Source organism: Canis lupus, chromosome 9 (assembly GCF_003254725.2).
Source record: "Canis lupus dingo isolate Sandy chromosome 9, ASM325472v2, whole genome shotgun sequence".
Lineage (NCBI taxonomy): Eukaryota > Metazoa > Chordata > Mammalia > Carnivora > Canidae > Canis > Canis lupus.
The window spans coordinates 22570223-22588369 of NC_064251.1; the positions used below are offsets into that span (position 1 = coordinate 22570223).

Genomic DNA, 18147 nt, shown 5'->3' on the forward strand with positions numbered 1-18147 from the left:
AAAATAATACTAATTGGTATTGGTGAAGGCACCTGTGAAATGGGTGCCAATGGGAATTTTTTTGGAGGATGATTTTTCAATATTTATTTATATAGCCTTAAAATTATTGACATGCTAAAGATTCAGTAATTATATTTCTAGGGATTTATTCCAGGGAGATAATAAGAAAGATGCATAGAGTCACATCAAAGAAGCTCGGCTCAGTGTTTTGTTTTTAATATTGAAAAATTGGAAACACTTAGATATCCAGCAATAGGAAGGTTTACCACAACTTGAAAATATAATTTCTCTCAGAGTTTTATTATATTTAACAATCAACATCTTCATGAGCATATTCTCAGATGAAGCATAATATTTGGTGTAGAAATCAATTTACACAGTCTGATATTTCAATTTTGTAAAAATAGTTGTCAAGATGAAACTCTAGAGTATCCAAGAGTCTTATCTTTATTCTGGAGTTTCTTTCCCTGCTACTCTTTTCTCATGACTCGGGCATCAGTGGGGTATTTCTATAGTCACTGCCCCCAGGGTAGGGTTATTACTTTAGAAATGTAGAGAGAATGAGCCAAGTCAGTGCTTAGTACATGCAATTCAAAATAGATCTCTGTGCTGGAGGACAGTTGCTGGTCAGACAGAGAGGGCCTTGGGACTCCTGGAGGGAGGATGGAAGGATGCAGAATTATGGAGAACATGGAGAAAAATATTTCAGGTGCCATCACAAGGAGAATGGTGACCAAGAATAAGAGAGAACCATGTGTTTTTCAGTGGATGCCCACTGGGAGCCAATTATTACTCTCTTCAAGGCTGCAATATTGTCCAAACCACACAAAACTCAGATGCCATTTCCAGATGAAGGATGGGGAGGGAAAAATTCTGAGAGATTTCTGAGTTTATACAGAACTGACTTTTCTTCCCCCACAAGCTGGAATGAAGGTTGGAAATAGGTTTAAGCAGTCTTAGAGAAAGATAGTTTGGAACATGGATTTAGAAATTTGTACCTGATATATATATATATATATATATGCTTATACATGCTTATACATGTATATGTTTATGTATAGCTACCTACAGCCATGTCAATATTTACATGTAAGTCTTTAGAAAAAGTGCTAAAAAGGGAATCTAGAATATTAGCAGAATATCTTTGTTGTAGGGTTATGGATGAATTTTAATTTTCTTGCTTTTAATTTTTTGTATTTTCCAGAAATTCCACAATAAACAGGTATGAAGTTCATAATGTAAACATTATTTTATTATTATTATTATTATTATTATTATTTAATTATAGTATCAAAGGCTAATGACAGTTTGAGAAAAATATTTATAAATCATAATACAGACCAAGCTTTTATTTTATTTTATTTTATTTTCAAGCTTTTATTTTCTAATTCACAAAGCATTCCTATCAACCAAAGTAAAAAGACCAATGACCCAACAGAAAAATGGGCAATGGATACAAAAAGACAATTTATATAAGAGGGAACATATATGGAATTTAAGCACATGTAACATTACTTAATTTCACTCACAATGATAGAAGTGCAATTTAAAATGATTGTCAGAACCTATCTTTCTACTATCAGATTGGCAAGATCACACTTTTTTCTTAAAGATTTTATTTATTTATTTATTTATTTATTTATTTATTTATTTATTTATTTATGAGAGATAGAGAGAGAGAGAGAATGAGCAGGAGAGTGCTGGGAGGAAGAGGCAGAGGGAGAAGCAGACTCCTTGCTGAACAGGGACCCCGACGCAGGGCTCAATCCCAGGACCCCGGGATCACCATCCAAGCAGAAGGCAGATGCTTAACTGACTGAGCCATCCAGGCTGCCCCCACAAACTATGATTACAAGTTGTGTTGGTGAAGTTTGAGGAGACAGATCCTCTCACAGATTGCTGATGGGAGTGTAAGTCTTACAACTTTTGTAAAGGGTGATAGGCAATATCCTTCAAAATTACAAATGAAGGGGATCCCTGGGTAGCTTGGTGGGTTGGTCCCTGCCTTTGGCCCAGGGCATGATCTTGGGGTCCTGGGATCAAGTCCCACATTGGGCTCCCTGCATGGAGCCTGCTTCTCTCTCTGCCTGTGTCTCTGCCTCTCTCATGAATAAATAAATAAAATCTTTTAAAAAATTACAAATGAAAAAATCAATGAACCTGCAATTTCTCTTCCAAGAGTTTACGGGAGGGATGTAGCAAGATACGTGTAAGTACACAGTTACATGATAGCAAAATATTTAAAATTAAAAGTTCATAATAGCAAGATATTGGAAATAGAAACAAATGTCTTTTGAAAAGAATTGGTTAATAGATGACTATGAAGAACTTTTTTATGTACTGATATGGAATGAGCTATAAGATACTTTGTTAAGAGGAAAAAAAGAGTTAAAACCAGTGTGTATATTATGCTACTATTATACCTGCTATCATGTGTGATGAACAAAAATATATCTATACATCTGTTTTTCTTGTATATAAATAACATCTGACATTTATCAAATAACATGTGCCCAATATACTGTTCTAAGTACTTTATATAACTCATTTAATATTGAAAACAGTCCATGAGAGTGGCACTCTTATTATCATAATTACCATTTTATAGATGAGAAAATTCAGGCACAGAGGGGCGAAATGAAATTGAGAGCAGAGGATAGGGTGGGTAAAAGGCAAGAGAACTGACTGGTGGACACAGAAAGAGGAGAGAATTTTCACTGCACACTTTTCAGGCCTTTCTCATGGGAATGCATCACCTATCGTTAAAAGAATGAGAGGCACCTGCGGTGGCTCAGTCAGTGAAGCATCTACCTCTTGATTTTGGCTCAGGTCATGATCTCAGGGTCGTGGGATGGAGACCTGTGTCGGGGTCCATGCTGAGCAGGGAGGGTGTCTGCTTGAGATTCTCTCTCCCTCTTCTCCTCCTGCACCCTCTCTTTCTCTCTCTCTAAAATAAATAAACAAATCTTAAAAAAAAAGAATGAAAAGAATGTGTCTATTGCGGATATCCCTATATTATACTTACCCAGAGGTGTCCATCTGTGGATGTGGAATGATGGAAGCAACACTGGACCAGGAAACAGAACATCTGGGCTACGAAGCCACTCTATCATTAATGTGTTTTCTCTGGGCCATGGTATCAACCTCTGCGGGGAAAAAAGGGGCTTAAGGGTGATGGTCATGGTGGCATTAAATTCTATCAGTGTTTTGTTACCTATTTGAGAATTTGAGTCATCTGGGAAACTTTAGAACATATAGCTTCTCAAACTCCCATCAGCACATAAACTGATTTAACAGGAAGAAGTACAGGTTGGGGGGCTTTGCATTTTTCAAAAGCCTCTGTCTTAGGCCATTCTGAGTAAAATCAGGTTTAGAAACCCTGCCCTGGACCACATGATCTCTTCCTCCCAATTTTAAATTTCCACATCCCACGAAGTACCGAGCATCCTATTAGATACAAGCAACCCATCATCTGCCATCACCCTTCTCAGTCCATCTAACCTATCTTAGAGGCTGCCTTACCTCCAGGCCCATATAAAAGGAAAATGTAAATTAAAATGGAAGGACTGTGTCTCCTGATCCAGATCTCCACACCCACTGCCATCTTCCATCCCCACCTCCCACTCCACCCTCTTCTCTGGGTGCTGCCTTCCAAAGGCTGAGCCCTAGTTTACAGGATTGCCATTGCCATTCCAAGAGTATGACAAGATACCAAACCCAACATGGAGATAGGAATTTTGACCTGTCTCAGAATTTACACACGGACCTGAATCCTCCGTGGATCCTAACCTCTTTCCAAAGTCATTTTGTGCCCTGCGATGGTACTCTGGGTGTTTCCTATGCTAATCTCTCATTCTGCTAGTTGGTCTTAAAAAAAAAAGTGTACAATGTTCCCATCTTTATGTGATGGTTTGAATAGTCAATGATCTTTCTTCCTTCCTTCCTTTCTTCTTCCCTCTCCTCCACCTCCCCTCCTCCATCTCCTTCCATCAAGGAAAGGGTTCTGACCACTGCTCTTCTTTTTTTTTTCTTTTTTTTTTTTTCGATGTTTCTAGCAGCAATGTCCACAATAGCCAAACTGTGGAAGGAGCCTCAGTGTCCATCGAAAGATGAATGGATAAAGAAGATGTGGTTTATGTATACAATGGACTATTACTCAGCTATTAGAAATGGCAAATACCCACCATTTGCTTCGACGTGGATGGAACTGGAGGGTATTATGCTGAGTGAAATAAGTCAGTCAGAGAAGGACAAACATTATATGGTCTCATTCATTTGGGGAATATAAAAAATAGTGAAAGGGAATAGAGGGGAAGGGAGAAGAAATGGGTAGGAAATATCAGAAAGGGAGACAGAACATGGAAGACTCCTAACTCTGGGAAACGAACTAGGGGTGGTGGAAGGGGAGGAGGGCGGGGGGTGGGGGTGACTGGGTGGCGGGCACTGAGGGGGCACTTGACGGGATGAGCACTGGGTGTTACTCTGTATGTTGGCAAATTGAACACCAATAAAAAATAAATTTATTATTTAAAAAAAAAAGGCCACTGCTCTTCCAGCCTACTTAGTTAGAGAGGAGTATGAGTGTTCATTCAGTTCACCACAAGGCCAAGGGAGAACGTGGCTCCCGCCTCTTGCAGTTTTATGATGAGTCTTTATTTCACAAGGCAGTTATTAATCATGACTGATGCTCACTGACCAAGCCCAAACAATTGTGTGGCACACTCCACATACCACACACAGTCACAAATGTTTGCTTTGCTCACATGGGCTGGCATGAGGATGCCATTTCCGCCTGGGAGGAGCCACCGGACCAGACCTCAGATAGCAGCTTCTGCCTGCGGCAAGAGGCACGGGCATCCAGGTTTTACCATTCTGATTTTCCAGAATAAGCATTCATAATCAGAGGGGTCGGCTGCCAACTTGCCAACAGAGGAGATGTGGAAGGGGAGCACCCATTCCAGAACCAGAGTCCATGGCTCTTTCCAACCTTGGCTAATGACGGCTGGCCCATGTTTGGCCGTGATGACAGGTCTTTTCGAAGATGTATTTTTACCCTCTGGACAAATAGCAGTTGGGCCGAGTGGGGCTTTTTTATGAGTTGAGGTACTCAGAGCTGGAAAATAAACAGGCGGCTAATGAGACGTTCTTATGGAAACTGGCATAAATAATAACAAAGGAAACATCCTGTCCCCTGTGCCAACACCCTCTGGTGAAGGGCTATAAAAGCTGCTGGCCTCTGGCCACCGTCAGACGTGGGGAACTCCGGCCGCGCTCCTGACCTGCCACCTGACCGCCGGGACCATGGGGTGCTGCCCAGGGGACTGCTTCACCTGCTGCCCTCAAGACCAAGACTGCTGTGAAGTGTGCTGCTGCCAGCCCGCCTGCTGCGGTTGCTGCGGTTCCTGCTGCGGCTGCTGCGGTTCCTGCTGCGGCTGCGGGGGCTCTGGCTGCGGGGGCTCTGGCTGCGGAGGCTGCGGAGGTGGCTGCTGCGGGTCCTCCTGCTGCGGCTCTGGCTGCGGGGGCTGCGGCTCTGGCTGTGGGGGCTGCGGGAGCGGCTGCTGCGGGTCCAGCTGCTGCGGCTCGTCTGGGTGCTGCGGGCCCGTCTGCTGCCAGCCTACGCCTGTTTGCGAGACCAAGTGAAGCCCTCTGCCCCCTCCGCGGAGGTGGCCCAAGCAAAGCCTCCACTTGCTGCAGGTGGAGACCCCTTGTCTCCAGGACATCCTTGGCTCCCAAGACAGCGTCCTGCCTCCGTGTTATTTGTAGACGAGGGCTTGTTCTCCCAACGCCTGCCCTGGTATTTTAAGGCCCTGAGAACAAGAGCCATATGCTGGTGAGAAATGGAAGCTGGGTCCCATCCAAAGTGATCCCCGAAGCTCACAGGGAGAATCCCCATGGCTTTATTTTCATGGACTTAAATGTCTTGTCACTATAAGACATCATCTTACTCAAGGTGGCTTTGGGACTGACCCTCCTCCTCAGCTTTCTGCTGCTTTCGAGTGCAAAATTTTCTCTTTGTTAACTTCTTAATAAATTCGAGCTTGCTGGCATAACTGAATTAGTTCTCCCGCCTCTTCCTTGGCTCCCTCTTGGGCACTGGGCCAGGAAAATTTACTCTGGCATCTGCAGTAGTTTTTTTTTTTTAAGATTTTATTTATTCATGAGAGATACATAGAGAGAGGCAGAGACATAGGCAGAGGGAGAAGCCGGCTCCTCACAGGGAGCCCCATGTGGGACTCAATCCCAGAGCTGGGATCATGCCCTGAGCTGAAGGCAGATGCTCAATCACTGAGCCACCCAGGTGTCCCTGTAAATGGATTTTTAAAATGTGGTTTGTGGACCACTTGCATCAGAATCACCTGGGAGCTAGTTAAAATGGAAATTCTGGAGCCCTTCCCGAGAAAGGCAGAATCAGAATCCACAGGGGTGTGGCCTGGCAATCTGTGTTTTAAACAAGAAACCCAGATGTAGACTAAAGCTTCCATGTACTGCATGAGATTCACTTGGGGAGGTTTCAAAAATACAGATTCTTAGGCGTCACTATCAGAGATTCTATCCATTAGCTCCAGGGTGGCAGCCCTGGGATCTGCATTTAAAAAATGCAGTAAATGGGCAAATGCTGAGGCTGGCCAAGGTTTAATCTTGAGCAAGGGGCATGCCTTCCTTCAGCATTATAGCTCTCCAGAATGGTTCTGCAGAAGGGCTTCAGGTTTGGTCAGAACTTTCTGGCAAAGTTGGGAAGAGGCTTTGGTAAAACAAGCTTGCTTTGGAATGGAAAAGATTCCTGTGGCAGAACTTTGTGAACACAGTGCCTATGAATGTTCTGGGGATTCCAGTTCTTTCTTCTAGCCAAATGCTTTGACAAAGTTTCCCTCTTCTGGGTTATGTTTTCTCGTTCTACAACCAGCTGTATCTCTTCTGCTTGAGTCCCAGGGATGAGAGGGGTGAATGTCCATCCTCTAGGTGGGGCCTAAGCCAGGCGTGTTTGAGTCCTGCTGGAAGGTTAAAATTCAGAAGACAGTTGATTCGACTTCTTGCTGAACATGATCTTAAGCTACACGCGTATAAAATTAATTTTTCTCTTGCCTCAGGAGAACAATATTTATTTTTTATTTCTGCAAAGCAATATTTCATTCAACAAACAAGCAAAAATATATTTTTTGATTGTAAGCATGGTAATGATCTCTAAAAATATGAAAAAAAAACCCAGAAAAATATGAAGAAGAAATAACAGCTACCTGGATTCTCAACTTCACCTTCAGCATTTATTACTGACATAGATGTTTCCAGATTCCTTTCTAAGTATATTTACAAATAAAACTGGGATTATGCTATTTTTACATTTTTGCCTTTAAAAATTTTTGTTTTTTATAAACCAACTTTATTAATGTATACTTCATATATAATAAAGTACACATAATTGTAGTGTGTAGTTTGATGAGATTTGACAATTGTATATTCTTAAGTAACCACCATGACACTCAAGATATAGTACTTTCCATCATGGGATACCTGAGTGGCTCAGGGGTTGAACATCGGCCTTCAGCTCAGGTCATGATCCTGAGGTCCTGGGATCAAGTCCCACATCAGGTTCCCTGCAGGGAGCCCGCTTCTCCCTCTTCCTGTGTCTCTGCCTCTCTCTGTGTGTCTCGTGAATAAATAAATAAATAAATTTTAAAGAACTTTCCATAATTCTTCAAATATTTAGTGCCCCATTTGCAGGTAAACCTCCCCAATTCTGGTCCTAGCCTCAGGCAACCATCAATCTTTTGTCACCATAAAATTTGCCATTTCTAGTATCTCATATAAATGAAATCATGCAGTGTGAACTCTTTTCTAATTAGAATAACATTATTTATATTCATCCTTTTTGCAGATATCAATAGCTCATTCCTTTTAAAAATATTACATTGTATGAATAAAGTACATGAAAAAGTTCATATACTGATGGGAATTTGGGTTGTCTCCAGTTTTTGGCTATTATGAAGAAAGGTGCTATAAACATTCATGTATAAATTTATGTGTGGACTTATGTTTTCATTTATTTTGGATGAATACTTAGGTGTTGGGGGGCAGCCCTGGTGGTGCAGCGGTTTAGCACCATCTGCAACCAAGGGAGTGATCCTGGAGACCCGGGATTGGGTCCCACGTCAAGCTCCCTCTCTGGAACCTGCTTCTCCCTCCGCCTGTGTCTCTGCCTCTCTCTCTCTCTCTCTCTCTGTATCTCTATGAATAAATAAATAAAATCTTAAAAAATACTTAGGTATTGGATTGCAAGATAAGTAGTGTGAGAATATTTAACTTTATATTAAAAAACCTACCCAACTGTTTTGCAACAGTTTTGCCATATCATTTTGTGTTCCCACCAGCAATGTCTGAGAGTCCCAGTTGCTCCATGTCCTTACTAACACTAGATATTGTCAATCTTTTTATTTTTAGCTTTTCTAGCAACTATATAGTGGTGGCTTATTGTGTTTACTTTTCTTGGTTTCATTTAAAAACCCAGCAATATTTGTAATGTCTTACTTGGGAGACAATTCAAAATTTGAGTCTGCTTTGGTTCAGTTTCAAACTCTACTATTTAGGTCATTTTTGCTCTTGTTGGAATTGGCCTCTTAGGAGCTAGCGTTTTAGGGGTGCCTGGGTGGCTCAGTCAGTTAAGCATCTACCTTTGGCTCAGGTCATGAGCCCCAGGTCCTGGGATAGAGTCATGGGTCAGGCTCCCTACTCAGCAGGGAGTCTGTTCTCCCTCTCTCTGTATCTCTCCCCCTGCTTGTGCTCTCTATCTCTCTAGAAAATAAATAAATAAAATCTTAAAAAACCTTCACCAAAACCAGCTCTTTTAACTCCCAGGACAAAACCACAGCCAGAACATGAACATGCTAATAGGACAAAATTGCCAAGAGACTGATAGGTCTGCATTGAGTAGTTGTAATTCAGAGTAGTTGATTCTTCTATTACTCATGGTCATGGTTTCATGGTTTCCCAGATGGGTGAGGGCAGGGTAGTGATTTCTTTGAATTACTGATAAAGAGATGCCCTTTTTAAGGGGGTCCTCATTCTTTCATCAATAAATATTAATTGTGAACTGCCTATATATCAAACATTGCTCTGGGTACTGGGTATGTATCAGTGAATACACAAAATCCTTGCCCTCATGGTACTTATATAATGTTAAGGGAGATGAGACCTTTAAGAATAAAGTAGAAATGGGTTCGATTGTTAAAAGATCTGCTTATTCCATGTAACAAGGAAGGATTCTTTGAGATGACATTCCAGCATAACAGATGATGCCATGTTAAATTTCTCAGCTGAGAGAATTTATAAGGGATTTGTGGGAGGAAGGCCATCTCCATGTGAATTTCATTGCTGGCTTAGCTGAGGAAGAGAAAGGTGGAGATTAGGATCTTGGGAGCTCCTTCTCTGCCTTACCTTTTGCAAAGTTGTCCAAAAGTCTTCTTTTCCAACTGCCTGAGAGCTACATCTCAATAATGACACTCTTTGTTTCTAATCTTCCACTTTCAACCACTAGATCTATTGATTCTGCCTCTTTAGAACCTCTCACATTGCTCCAGGCTCAAGTCACTGCCCAGTCCAGGTTGTCACTATGAAGGTTTTGAGTAATTGCTCCAGACTCCTAATTGTCTCCCTGGCTCCAGATTTGCCCTTCTCCAATCCCTTCACCACAGCCAGAGAGGTCTTTACAAAGGGAAAATGTGGTCAAGTTACTCCCCTATTTAAAGCACCCAGTGTAAAATCAGTGTAAAATCTAACTACTTATCAGGGTCCACAAGGCCTTTTCAAGACTGCGTGCCTAGTACACTTCTAGTCCCATCGCTGTTCCTTCCTGTCTCCTTGTACCTTTAATCCTGGCTATGGAACAATTTACTGCCCCCAAATGTATCATGCTTTTGAGGAGCCTTCCCTAATTTCCTACAAACCATGTTGGTCTTTCTCTGGGTGCCCCCATAGGACCCTGTGCATCCATTCCATCTGTCATAGCACTTGTACATATACTGTACCATAATTACTTATGGATGTATCTGTCTCTTTCCTAAATTTGGACTTCTTGAGCCATGAATTGCAGTTTGTGCTTTTTTGTATCCCTCACACAGAAACATATGATGGCTATATTGAACGGATGAATCAAAGAGAAATCTAGTGAGTTATTGCATAAACCGATGAATGAAGAGAGAGATGGTGAGTGGATGGTACAATGGTTTAGCTTTTCTAAGGGAGAGCCTGTATTTTGCATTGATGTTGAAAGCACACAGTGGAGGCAGGCCTTTACTAAGTAAGGATATCAGGCCTTGGTGTTCAGAAACCTAGAGTATGTTTCTTCTCTCAGGTCTGTCTCAAGTAGTATCACTGACATACTTTGAGAAAGCATTTGTGTTCTTTGTTTTTGTTCACAATGTCTTTGCAAAAGATCTCTTGTCTTTCCTATCCTTTGGGTCTTGGAAGTGTCTTTCTTTTAAGAGCTATTAAAATCATCAAAATCAAGAGGGATTCTTTTTTTTAAAAGATTTTATTTATTTATTAGTGTATTTTTTAAATTGGAGTTCGATTTGCCAACATATAGTATAACGTCAGTGCTCATCCCATCAAGTGCTCCCCTCAGTGCCCGTCACCCAATCATCCCATCCCCCTGTCCACCTCCCCTTCCACTACCCCTTGTTCATTTCCCAGAGTTAGGAGTCTCTCATGTTTTGTCACCCCTCAAGAGGGATTCTTGAGGGCCACTGAATGCTTGAAGAGTCAGTGGGTGCAAGGAAAAGATGGAAGCGAAGCAGAGAGGCTAGGGTCATGTGCTTTCTAGGGACAGGTAGAGCCAGTGGTCTGGGGCAGGGCTGTTCATAGAACAGGATGCAGGACAACGCAGTGCACTGAGCCTATGACATGTGGTTTGACAAGTCTCCTAAGAAAGGTCAGACTATACAGGGTGGTGAAGAGGAAGGAGAACAGCCCTAAAATAGGGAGCAAGCTGGGTGGGATCTTTAACAAGTGATTTAAACTTTCTGATTCCACTTTCTCTTTCCTTCTTTACCTATAAAGGGGAGAGATGAATTCCTATCTTAAGGGATTGCTGATGGTTTTAAATAGGACCATTGCTGTGAAGTGCAATCATTTTAAATCCACCCCAGATAGCCCCTCTCCCACAGAGCTCACCACTGCTCCCCTCTACTAATCCCTATAAGTCTACTGTTGACTTTACCATGGCTTTTCAATGAGTTTACCTGAATATTGACAGTTGCTGGGCTGGAGGGTGAGATCTGTGGGAATGGGTGAGTAGGTCCTATTCAAGTAGGCATCCCTGTGTGCCCCCTGGTACAGAGGACTAGATGATGGATAAATTATAAGTTCCTTTCTTCTTCCTCTGTTCATGACGCTCAGAAACACAGATCATTCAATTTGAAGGCAATGATGCTTGTTCCAAGATGACTTGTTGCTCCGAGGATTCCAGATTTAGTAAGTCAATAAACAAAGAGCTTCTTTATGGGTAGATAAACAACTTCCAGATCAACAAACCTTGGCATAATAAGATGTTCCTCTGAAAACTGGACCAAGCAGCAATAAGGAAAAGATGCAGGGGCTCCAAACAGCACATGTCAGTGAGGGGGTATAAAAGTGAGGGCCTTGGAGAGCTGTCCCAGTCAGGTAGCACCCCTCTTAGCACTCACAAGGGAGCAGAGGCATCTCTACCATGTCTGGAAACTGCTGTTCTAGGAAATGCCCGTCTGTGCCAGGCATCTCTCTCTGCTCCACTGAGGTGAGCTGCGGAGGACCTGTCTGTTTGCCCAGTTCCTGCCAGAGCCAGACATGGCAACTGGTGACTTGCCAAGGCAGCTGTGAATCATCTAGCTGTGGCCCACAGTGCTGTCAGCCCTCCTGTGCTGTGAGCAGCTGTGCCCAACCTGTGTGCTGTGAAGCCACCACCTGTGAGCCTTCCTGTGCTGTGAGCAGCTGTGCCCAACCTGTGTGCTATGAAGCCACCATCTGTGAACCTTCCTGTGCTGTGAACAGCTGTGCCCAACCTGTGTGCTGTGAAGCCACCACCTGTGAGCCTTCCTGTGCTGTGAGCAGCTGTGCCCAACCTGTGTGCTATGAAGCCACCATCTGTGAGCCCTCCTGTTCTATGAACAGCTGTGCCCAACCTGTGTGCTGTGAAGCCACCATCTGTGAGCCCTCCTGTGCTGTGAATAGCTGTGCCCAACCTGTGTGCTATGAAGCCACCATCTGTGAGCCCTCCTGTGCTGTGAATAGCTGTGCCCAACCTGTGTGCTGTGAAGCCACCATCTGTGAGCCTTCTTGCTCAGTGAGCAGTTGCTGCCAACCTGTGTGCTGTGAGACTCCTTCCTGCCAGCCAGTCCTCTGTGTACCCACTCCCTGCCAGTCCATTCTGTGCAAACCCAGCTGCTGCCAGCCGGTCATCTGTGAGCCCAGCTGCTGTTCAGCTGTCTGCACTGTGCCAAGTTCCTGCCAACCAGTGGTCTGTGAACCCACTCGCTGTCAGCCAGTCTGCCCCACACCTAGCTGCTGTCCCTCTGTCCGCTCTGTGGCTAATAGCTGCCAGGCTGTCTGCTGTGACCCCAGTCCTTGTGAGCCATCTTGCTCAGAGCCCAGCAGCTGCCAGCCAGCTACCTGTGTGGCTCTGGTCTGTGAGCCTGTCTGTCTTCGTTCTGTCTGCTGTATTCCAAGCCCTTGTGAGCCACCTTGTGTCTCTAACACTTGCCAAGAGACCTCTTGTTGCATCTCCAGCCTCTGCCAACCCATCTGCTCTGAGCCCAGCCCTTGTTCAGCAAGTATCTGTGTGCCCAGGCCATGTCAACCTCCCTGCTATGTAGTCAAGCGCTGCCGGTCCATCTCCTGTGAGCCTGTTTCCTGCCCATCTACCTCCTGCCAACCTCTTTGCGGCCGCCCTGGGTCTTCTGCCTCTGCCATCTGCCAACCTACTTGCTCTCGGACCTTCTACATACCCAGCTCCTGCAAACATCCTTGCACTCCTTCAGTTTCTTACCGCCCAATCTGTCGCCCAATCTGCTCTGGACCCATCACTTATAGGCAGCCTTATGTGACCTCCATCTCCTATCGCCCTGCCTGCTACCGCCCATGCTACTCCATCCTGCGCCGCCCAGCCTGTGTCACTTCGCTCTCTTACCGTCCGGTCTGCTCTCGCCTGCCTTGTGCTGACTTCTGTAAAAAGGATTGCAAGAAATCTACTTCCAGTCAACAAGATTGCACCGACTCAACATCCTGCAAGGCTGAGGTCTCAAATGCCAGTCCCTGCCAGACCACTGAAGCCAAACCCACCAGCCCAACCACCCGTGAGGCCGCAGCCAGCCCGCCTACTGCTGCCAAGCCTGCTGACCACTAATCTGGCCTCAGCCTATTGATTCCTGCAAAGCAAACCTCCAGCTAGAGAGAAATCTTAACTGCCCTCCCCAAAGCTCACAATGACTTAGTTAGAATTTTTCTGCATCATCACTCACCATCTTCTTATACTTAAAGAACTCACCAGAAATATCCGTGTCCTAATGGTCCAAATGAAGGCCCCCTGGACACCTAGAGTGGAGACATTCTGGATTCCTGCCTGCTGCTGCCATTAAGCTGAGAAGAGCTGCTTTACCACATCATTTTGAGTCTCTTTCCCAGCATTAAGTTTTTTCTTTCCTCATGCATGTGCTCCCTTGCTGGGTGTGCTCACATTCCTTGGGGACCTCTTCCATAAAAAAAAAGATATTTACCTGTCCAATAAAGTGGCTAAGTTGAAGTGACATGCTGTTTTCATTGCTCTGTTAATGTCATATTCTCTTGAGCTAACTTGTTTTGTTTTTGAGAGCAGCATCATTCATTCATCTATCCAATAAGCTTTATTAGACAGCTGTTAGGTAGGGACTGTGTTTGGCTGTAGGAATGAGAAAACTAAAGTCTCGGTCCTTGTTCTCAGAGAGCTCACTGTTGGGATGGGGGTGGGAGGAGACAGGCAGAGAGACAGTAACTACATTGCCTTGTGTTAAGTACTGGGACAGAGGCAAGCATAGGGCAGTTTGAACTGAGCAGGGCATGTGGAGAAATGGGGAAGAATTCTTGGGGAATGTGATACTGAAGCTGAGTCTTTCAGCACAAACAAGAACTAACCAGTTCAAACCAGAAAGGAAGAGATTTCCAGGCAGAGGAAACATACAAATGAATGGGGCTTGTGAGCAGACCATTCATTAGTGAGGCTTGGGTGGAAGTGTGCTTAGAGGGAGGTGAGCTCTGGGGTCAGTTAAATAGACAGTGATCTGCCCTTGGCGGGGTTTATAAGCTAGACAGAAGCATTTTAATGGTACAGGGCTGACATGAAGGTATCGAGGGGCCAAATGCAGGGCAGTTACAAGAAGAGCAATGGGTTTTGGAATGGTCATCTGGCCTTGGTGTGGAGAACTGAATGAAGGAGCATGAACTTGGATATAGGGAGACTGGGGAGCAAGCCCATGGCTTTGGGGTTCACAGTGGGATGAAAACAACTGGGGGTCACACTGTATTTCTTGTGCTATGGGCCCATTTCCTGCGCATCCAACTCCTACCAACCTCTCTGCTGCCACCTGGGGTCTTCTGCCTCTGCCATCTGCCAACCAACTTGCTCTCAGACTTTCTACAGCCCTTGCAAAGAGCCTTGTACTTTATGTTCTCCTAGTCTCTGCCATGAACACTCCTTGTGTAAACGCTATATACTCTTGCAATCCTAAGGACAGAGTGTCTTCAAAGTAGTCGCTTAGTGCATGGCATGAAGGACTATTCCTTGTCCTCAAGATGCAGCTTGGGCTATCCTGAGCACAAGAGGAGGTGACCCAGAGCTTCTCAACTTTAGTGTTGTTGATATTTTGGGCTGAAAAATTCATTGCTGTGGGGACCATCTTTCACATTGTTGTATATTAAGCAGAATCCCTGCCCTTTACCAACTAAATGCTGGTAGCATACCCTAAGTGTGATGATCAAAAAATGTCTCCAGACATTGGCAAACATCCCTGGGGATGAGGGGCAAAAATTGCCCCTATTTGAGAATAACTGGGTTATATAGTGGCCAAAGGAGAAATTCAAAGGTGGAACTTAACCAGTACATGGTGTCAGGGTTACTATCTCATCAGGCCATTGAGATTTATCTCCATTTCCTTCCAGAGTCAAGAGGAGCTGGTCAGAGTTTTAAATCTCTGTCCCAAGCACAGACCCAGTGTTTAATGTAAATCATAGCAATTCTGTGAAGTAAGATTTCTTTCCCTCTACTTTAGGAGTATGAGTGACAAATAATCCAAGGACCAATAAATAGAGACAAGAAAATTGTGGTATATTCACACAATAAATACTATGCTACAGTGAAAATAACTGGACAATGGCCATATGCAAAATGGGGATGAACCTAACGAGTGTAGAGTTGATATAAACAAGCCTCAAGATCACATGTTTATAGCTCAAAAACAACACCCATAATACATGCATACACATATGTATGAGGATACACACATATATGCATACATATATATGTACATACAAATATATACCTTATGTATGTTCACAAGGGAATGCTAAACACAGAATTTAAGATAGCCACAGGGAGTAAGTAACATACAAAAATAACATACAATGTAAATACATATAATATACAAATGGCATATAGAATAGTGGTTTCTGTCCAAAGTTTGTGTTTTTTTATGATCATCATGTTTTTTGATGTGATCACAACAGCCCTTGGTGATACACTAGATGTGTTTAGTGCCGTGAACCACAGCAAAATGAAAGGTGTCACTATTTAGAGGTTTCTGTTTTTCACCTTTATTGAGGTATAATTGACAAAATTGTAATATATTTGTAATATACACTGTGATGATTTGATATACATATGTACCATGAAAAGATTCCTCCTATCTAATTAATTAACACATCAATTGCCTCATACTTTGGGGAGGGAGGAGTGTGAGAACATTTAAGTTCTTTTAGCAAATTTCAATTATGCAATATCATGTTATTAAGTAGAGTGACTATGTTATATATTAGATCCTTAGGCCATACTCAACTTATAGCTGAAAGTTTGTACCCTCTACCAACCACTTGGCTGGTATCAACCACTTCCTAAAGAGAAGTTTCTTTAGGAGGAAGAAAGACAAGAACAGAATCAGAGAAAAATGGATCTAAAAATGGATTGTTTTAAAACAATAAAAGTGGTATGTATGAATACAGGACATTGACACCCTTTTCAGGTTGAAGTTGAAATAGTTTCTCAAATATATCCATATTCCCAGTATGATTGACTTATATGACAAGACCAAAAGTATTTCTTTTGAAAGATGAAAGCTTTGGGTTATAGACAGTCAAGAACAGAACAGACTGCAGTGGTCCCTGCTGTTTGCAAGGTGCGAAATTATTAGTGATAAGTTGGATGGCAAAAGGAGTGATTGGTGCTGTAACACAAATGGCAATGGTAGAAAAAAAAAAGGTACTTTAATGACAAGGGTTAGGATTTCCCAGGCATCATTCTGATCACTTCTTTTCCTTTTAAAATGAGGGTGAGGAGGAGGGTGCCAAGGAGCAGGTATTCTTTAGCTGGTACTTTGAAATGTACCTTCCAGAATTTCCAGCATTTTCAGTAATTTTGAGGCAGCTAATAAAAATAAAAATAACCTGAGCAACAGCAATGCAGTGAGTTGGTAAACTCTCAGTACTTTGCATACTTGGGTAATGAGCTAACAAGTCCCACAGAGTGAGTTAGTAGCAGAGCCAGAAAATGACACCAGCCCTGTTGTGATCCCAAGGCCAAGATTTTTCTGTTTTGCTGTGAATCTTTGGTGTGAACCAGGTTAGGACAGGGTCGGGTGTGAGATGCTGAAGTTGGCGGTGATGCAGAGCCAGGATGAGCCCAGAAAAGGGGGGAAGAATTCGGAAAACCAGTGCCTCATAAATCCCTCTTGGAAGAGGGTGATTTAACCTTGAAATTACTTTGCAGTGATGTCCTTATATCACTTTCAGTTGTTGCAGTTTTATATTTATAGAACTCATACACTGTGAACTCCATAGCATGAATTTAATCCTTGGCAAAATATTTTGCAGTTATTAAAAGTTCCAAATTAAAAGATTGTATTTGTGTATATGGCTAAGTAGAGGAGGTTTCCAGTTTAATCTAGCTGATGATTCCAGTTATGGGAGTGGACAAATGGTCCCCATCATGAGGCCTGGACCATAGGCCCATGAATCAGTGCACTGCTGTATAAATGTCAATCCTCTATCACTATATTACTGTTTTTTTCCCTCCACTCCTAAGTCAGGAGGTCTAAGAGATAATTAAGACCAGAAGCTTTGGGGTCAGCCCAAACTAGGTTTGGATCTTATTTCAACCATTTATTACTTGCATAATTCTGGGAACAGGATTTAAACTCTCTGACTTGGTTTTGTTACCTTTAACACAGTACCAAGAATTATACCTGCTACCTAAGGTCGTTGCAAGATTTAATGAAAAATGCAGTCAAGGACTTGATGTATAGTAAGTTACTATAAATGGAATGGAAGCCATTACTACTTCAATTACTATTATTCTTAGTGTTAATAATAAAATTGAGTTTCAGGAAAACCAAATGGGAAGATTCTAAAAGAGGTGGAGACATTGGAGTGCCCTTAGGATGCACTGACTGATTTTCTGTTTGCCATCTCGCACATCACCCTCTTTCAACTGGGTCAAGGCTTCGTTTCCTGATTCTCTAAATGGTGCAGAACTGCATTCCTGGAGAAAGAGCAGACTGCTCAGACTGCTTTGGCTGAGCTGAGGCCTCCTGATGAGAGGTTAGTTTAGGGAAAAGCCTGCATCAAGGCGGCTGGAGAACAACCTGTAAAAGAGACAGCTCATCCCAGAGCAGGAATAGCATCGATGAATCTAAACCCAGGAAAGATAACTCTCAACTCAACAGACAAGTTTTTAAACTGGGGATAATATCTTCCAGGCTCCTGAAGCCTGCTAATCAGATGTTTGTATGCAAATGGGTGGAAACAATAACACGGAAAGATGCTCTAAGCTGTACCAACACCCCTAGTGAAGGACTATAAAAGCCCCCATGTATTAGATGTCTTTCACACTCGGGTATACTGAGTTTGCAACTTCCTAGCAAGGTTAACGCCAGCACC

At 43.1% G+C, this 18147-nt stretch overlaps 2 protein-coding genes across 2 annotated transcripts; both read left to right on the forward strand.

Moving 5' to 3' along the window:
• Positions 1-4766: 4766 nt before the first annotated feature.
• Positions 4767-6115, forward strand: LOC112655380 (keratin-associated protein 17-1). The gene has a single exon (XM_025440468.3). The coding sequence runs from the start codon at positions 5302-5304 to the stop codon at positions 5638-5640; it is 339 nt and encodes a 112-aa protein (XP_025296253.1). The 5' UTR covers positions 4767-5301; the 3' UTR covers positions 5641-6115.
• A 5550-nt stretch (positions 6116-11665) lies between these two features.
• Positions 11666-13772, forward strand: LOC112655220 (keratin-associated protein 16-1). The gene has a single exon (XM_025440201.2). The coding sequence runs from the start codon at positions 11702-11704 to the stop codon at positions 13370-13372; it is 1671 nt and encodes a 556-aa protein (XP_025295986.1). The 5' UTR covers positions 11666-11701; the 3' UTR covers positions 13373-13772.
• The last annotated feature ends 4375 nt before the right edge of the window (positions 13773-18147 follow it).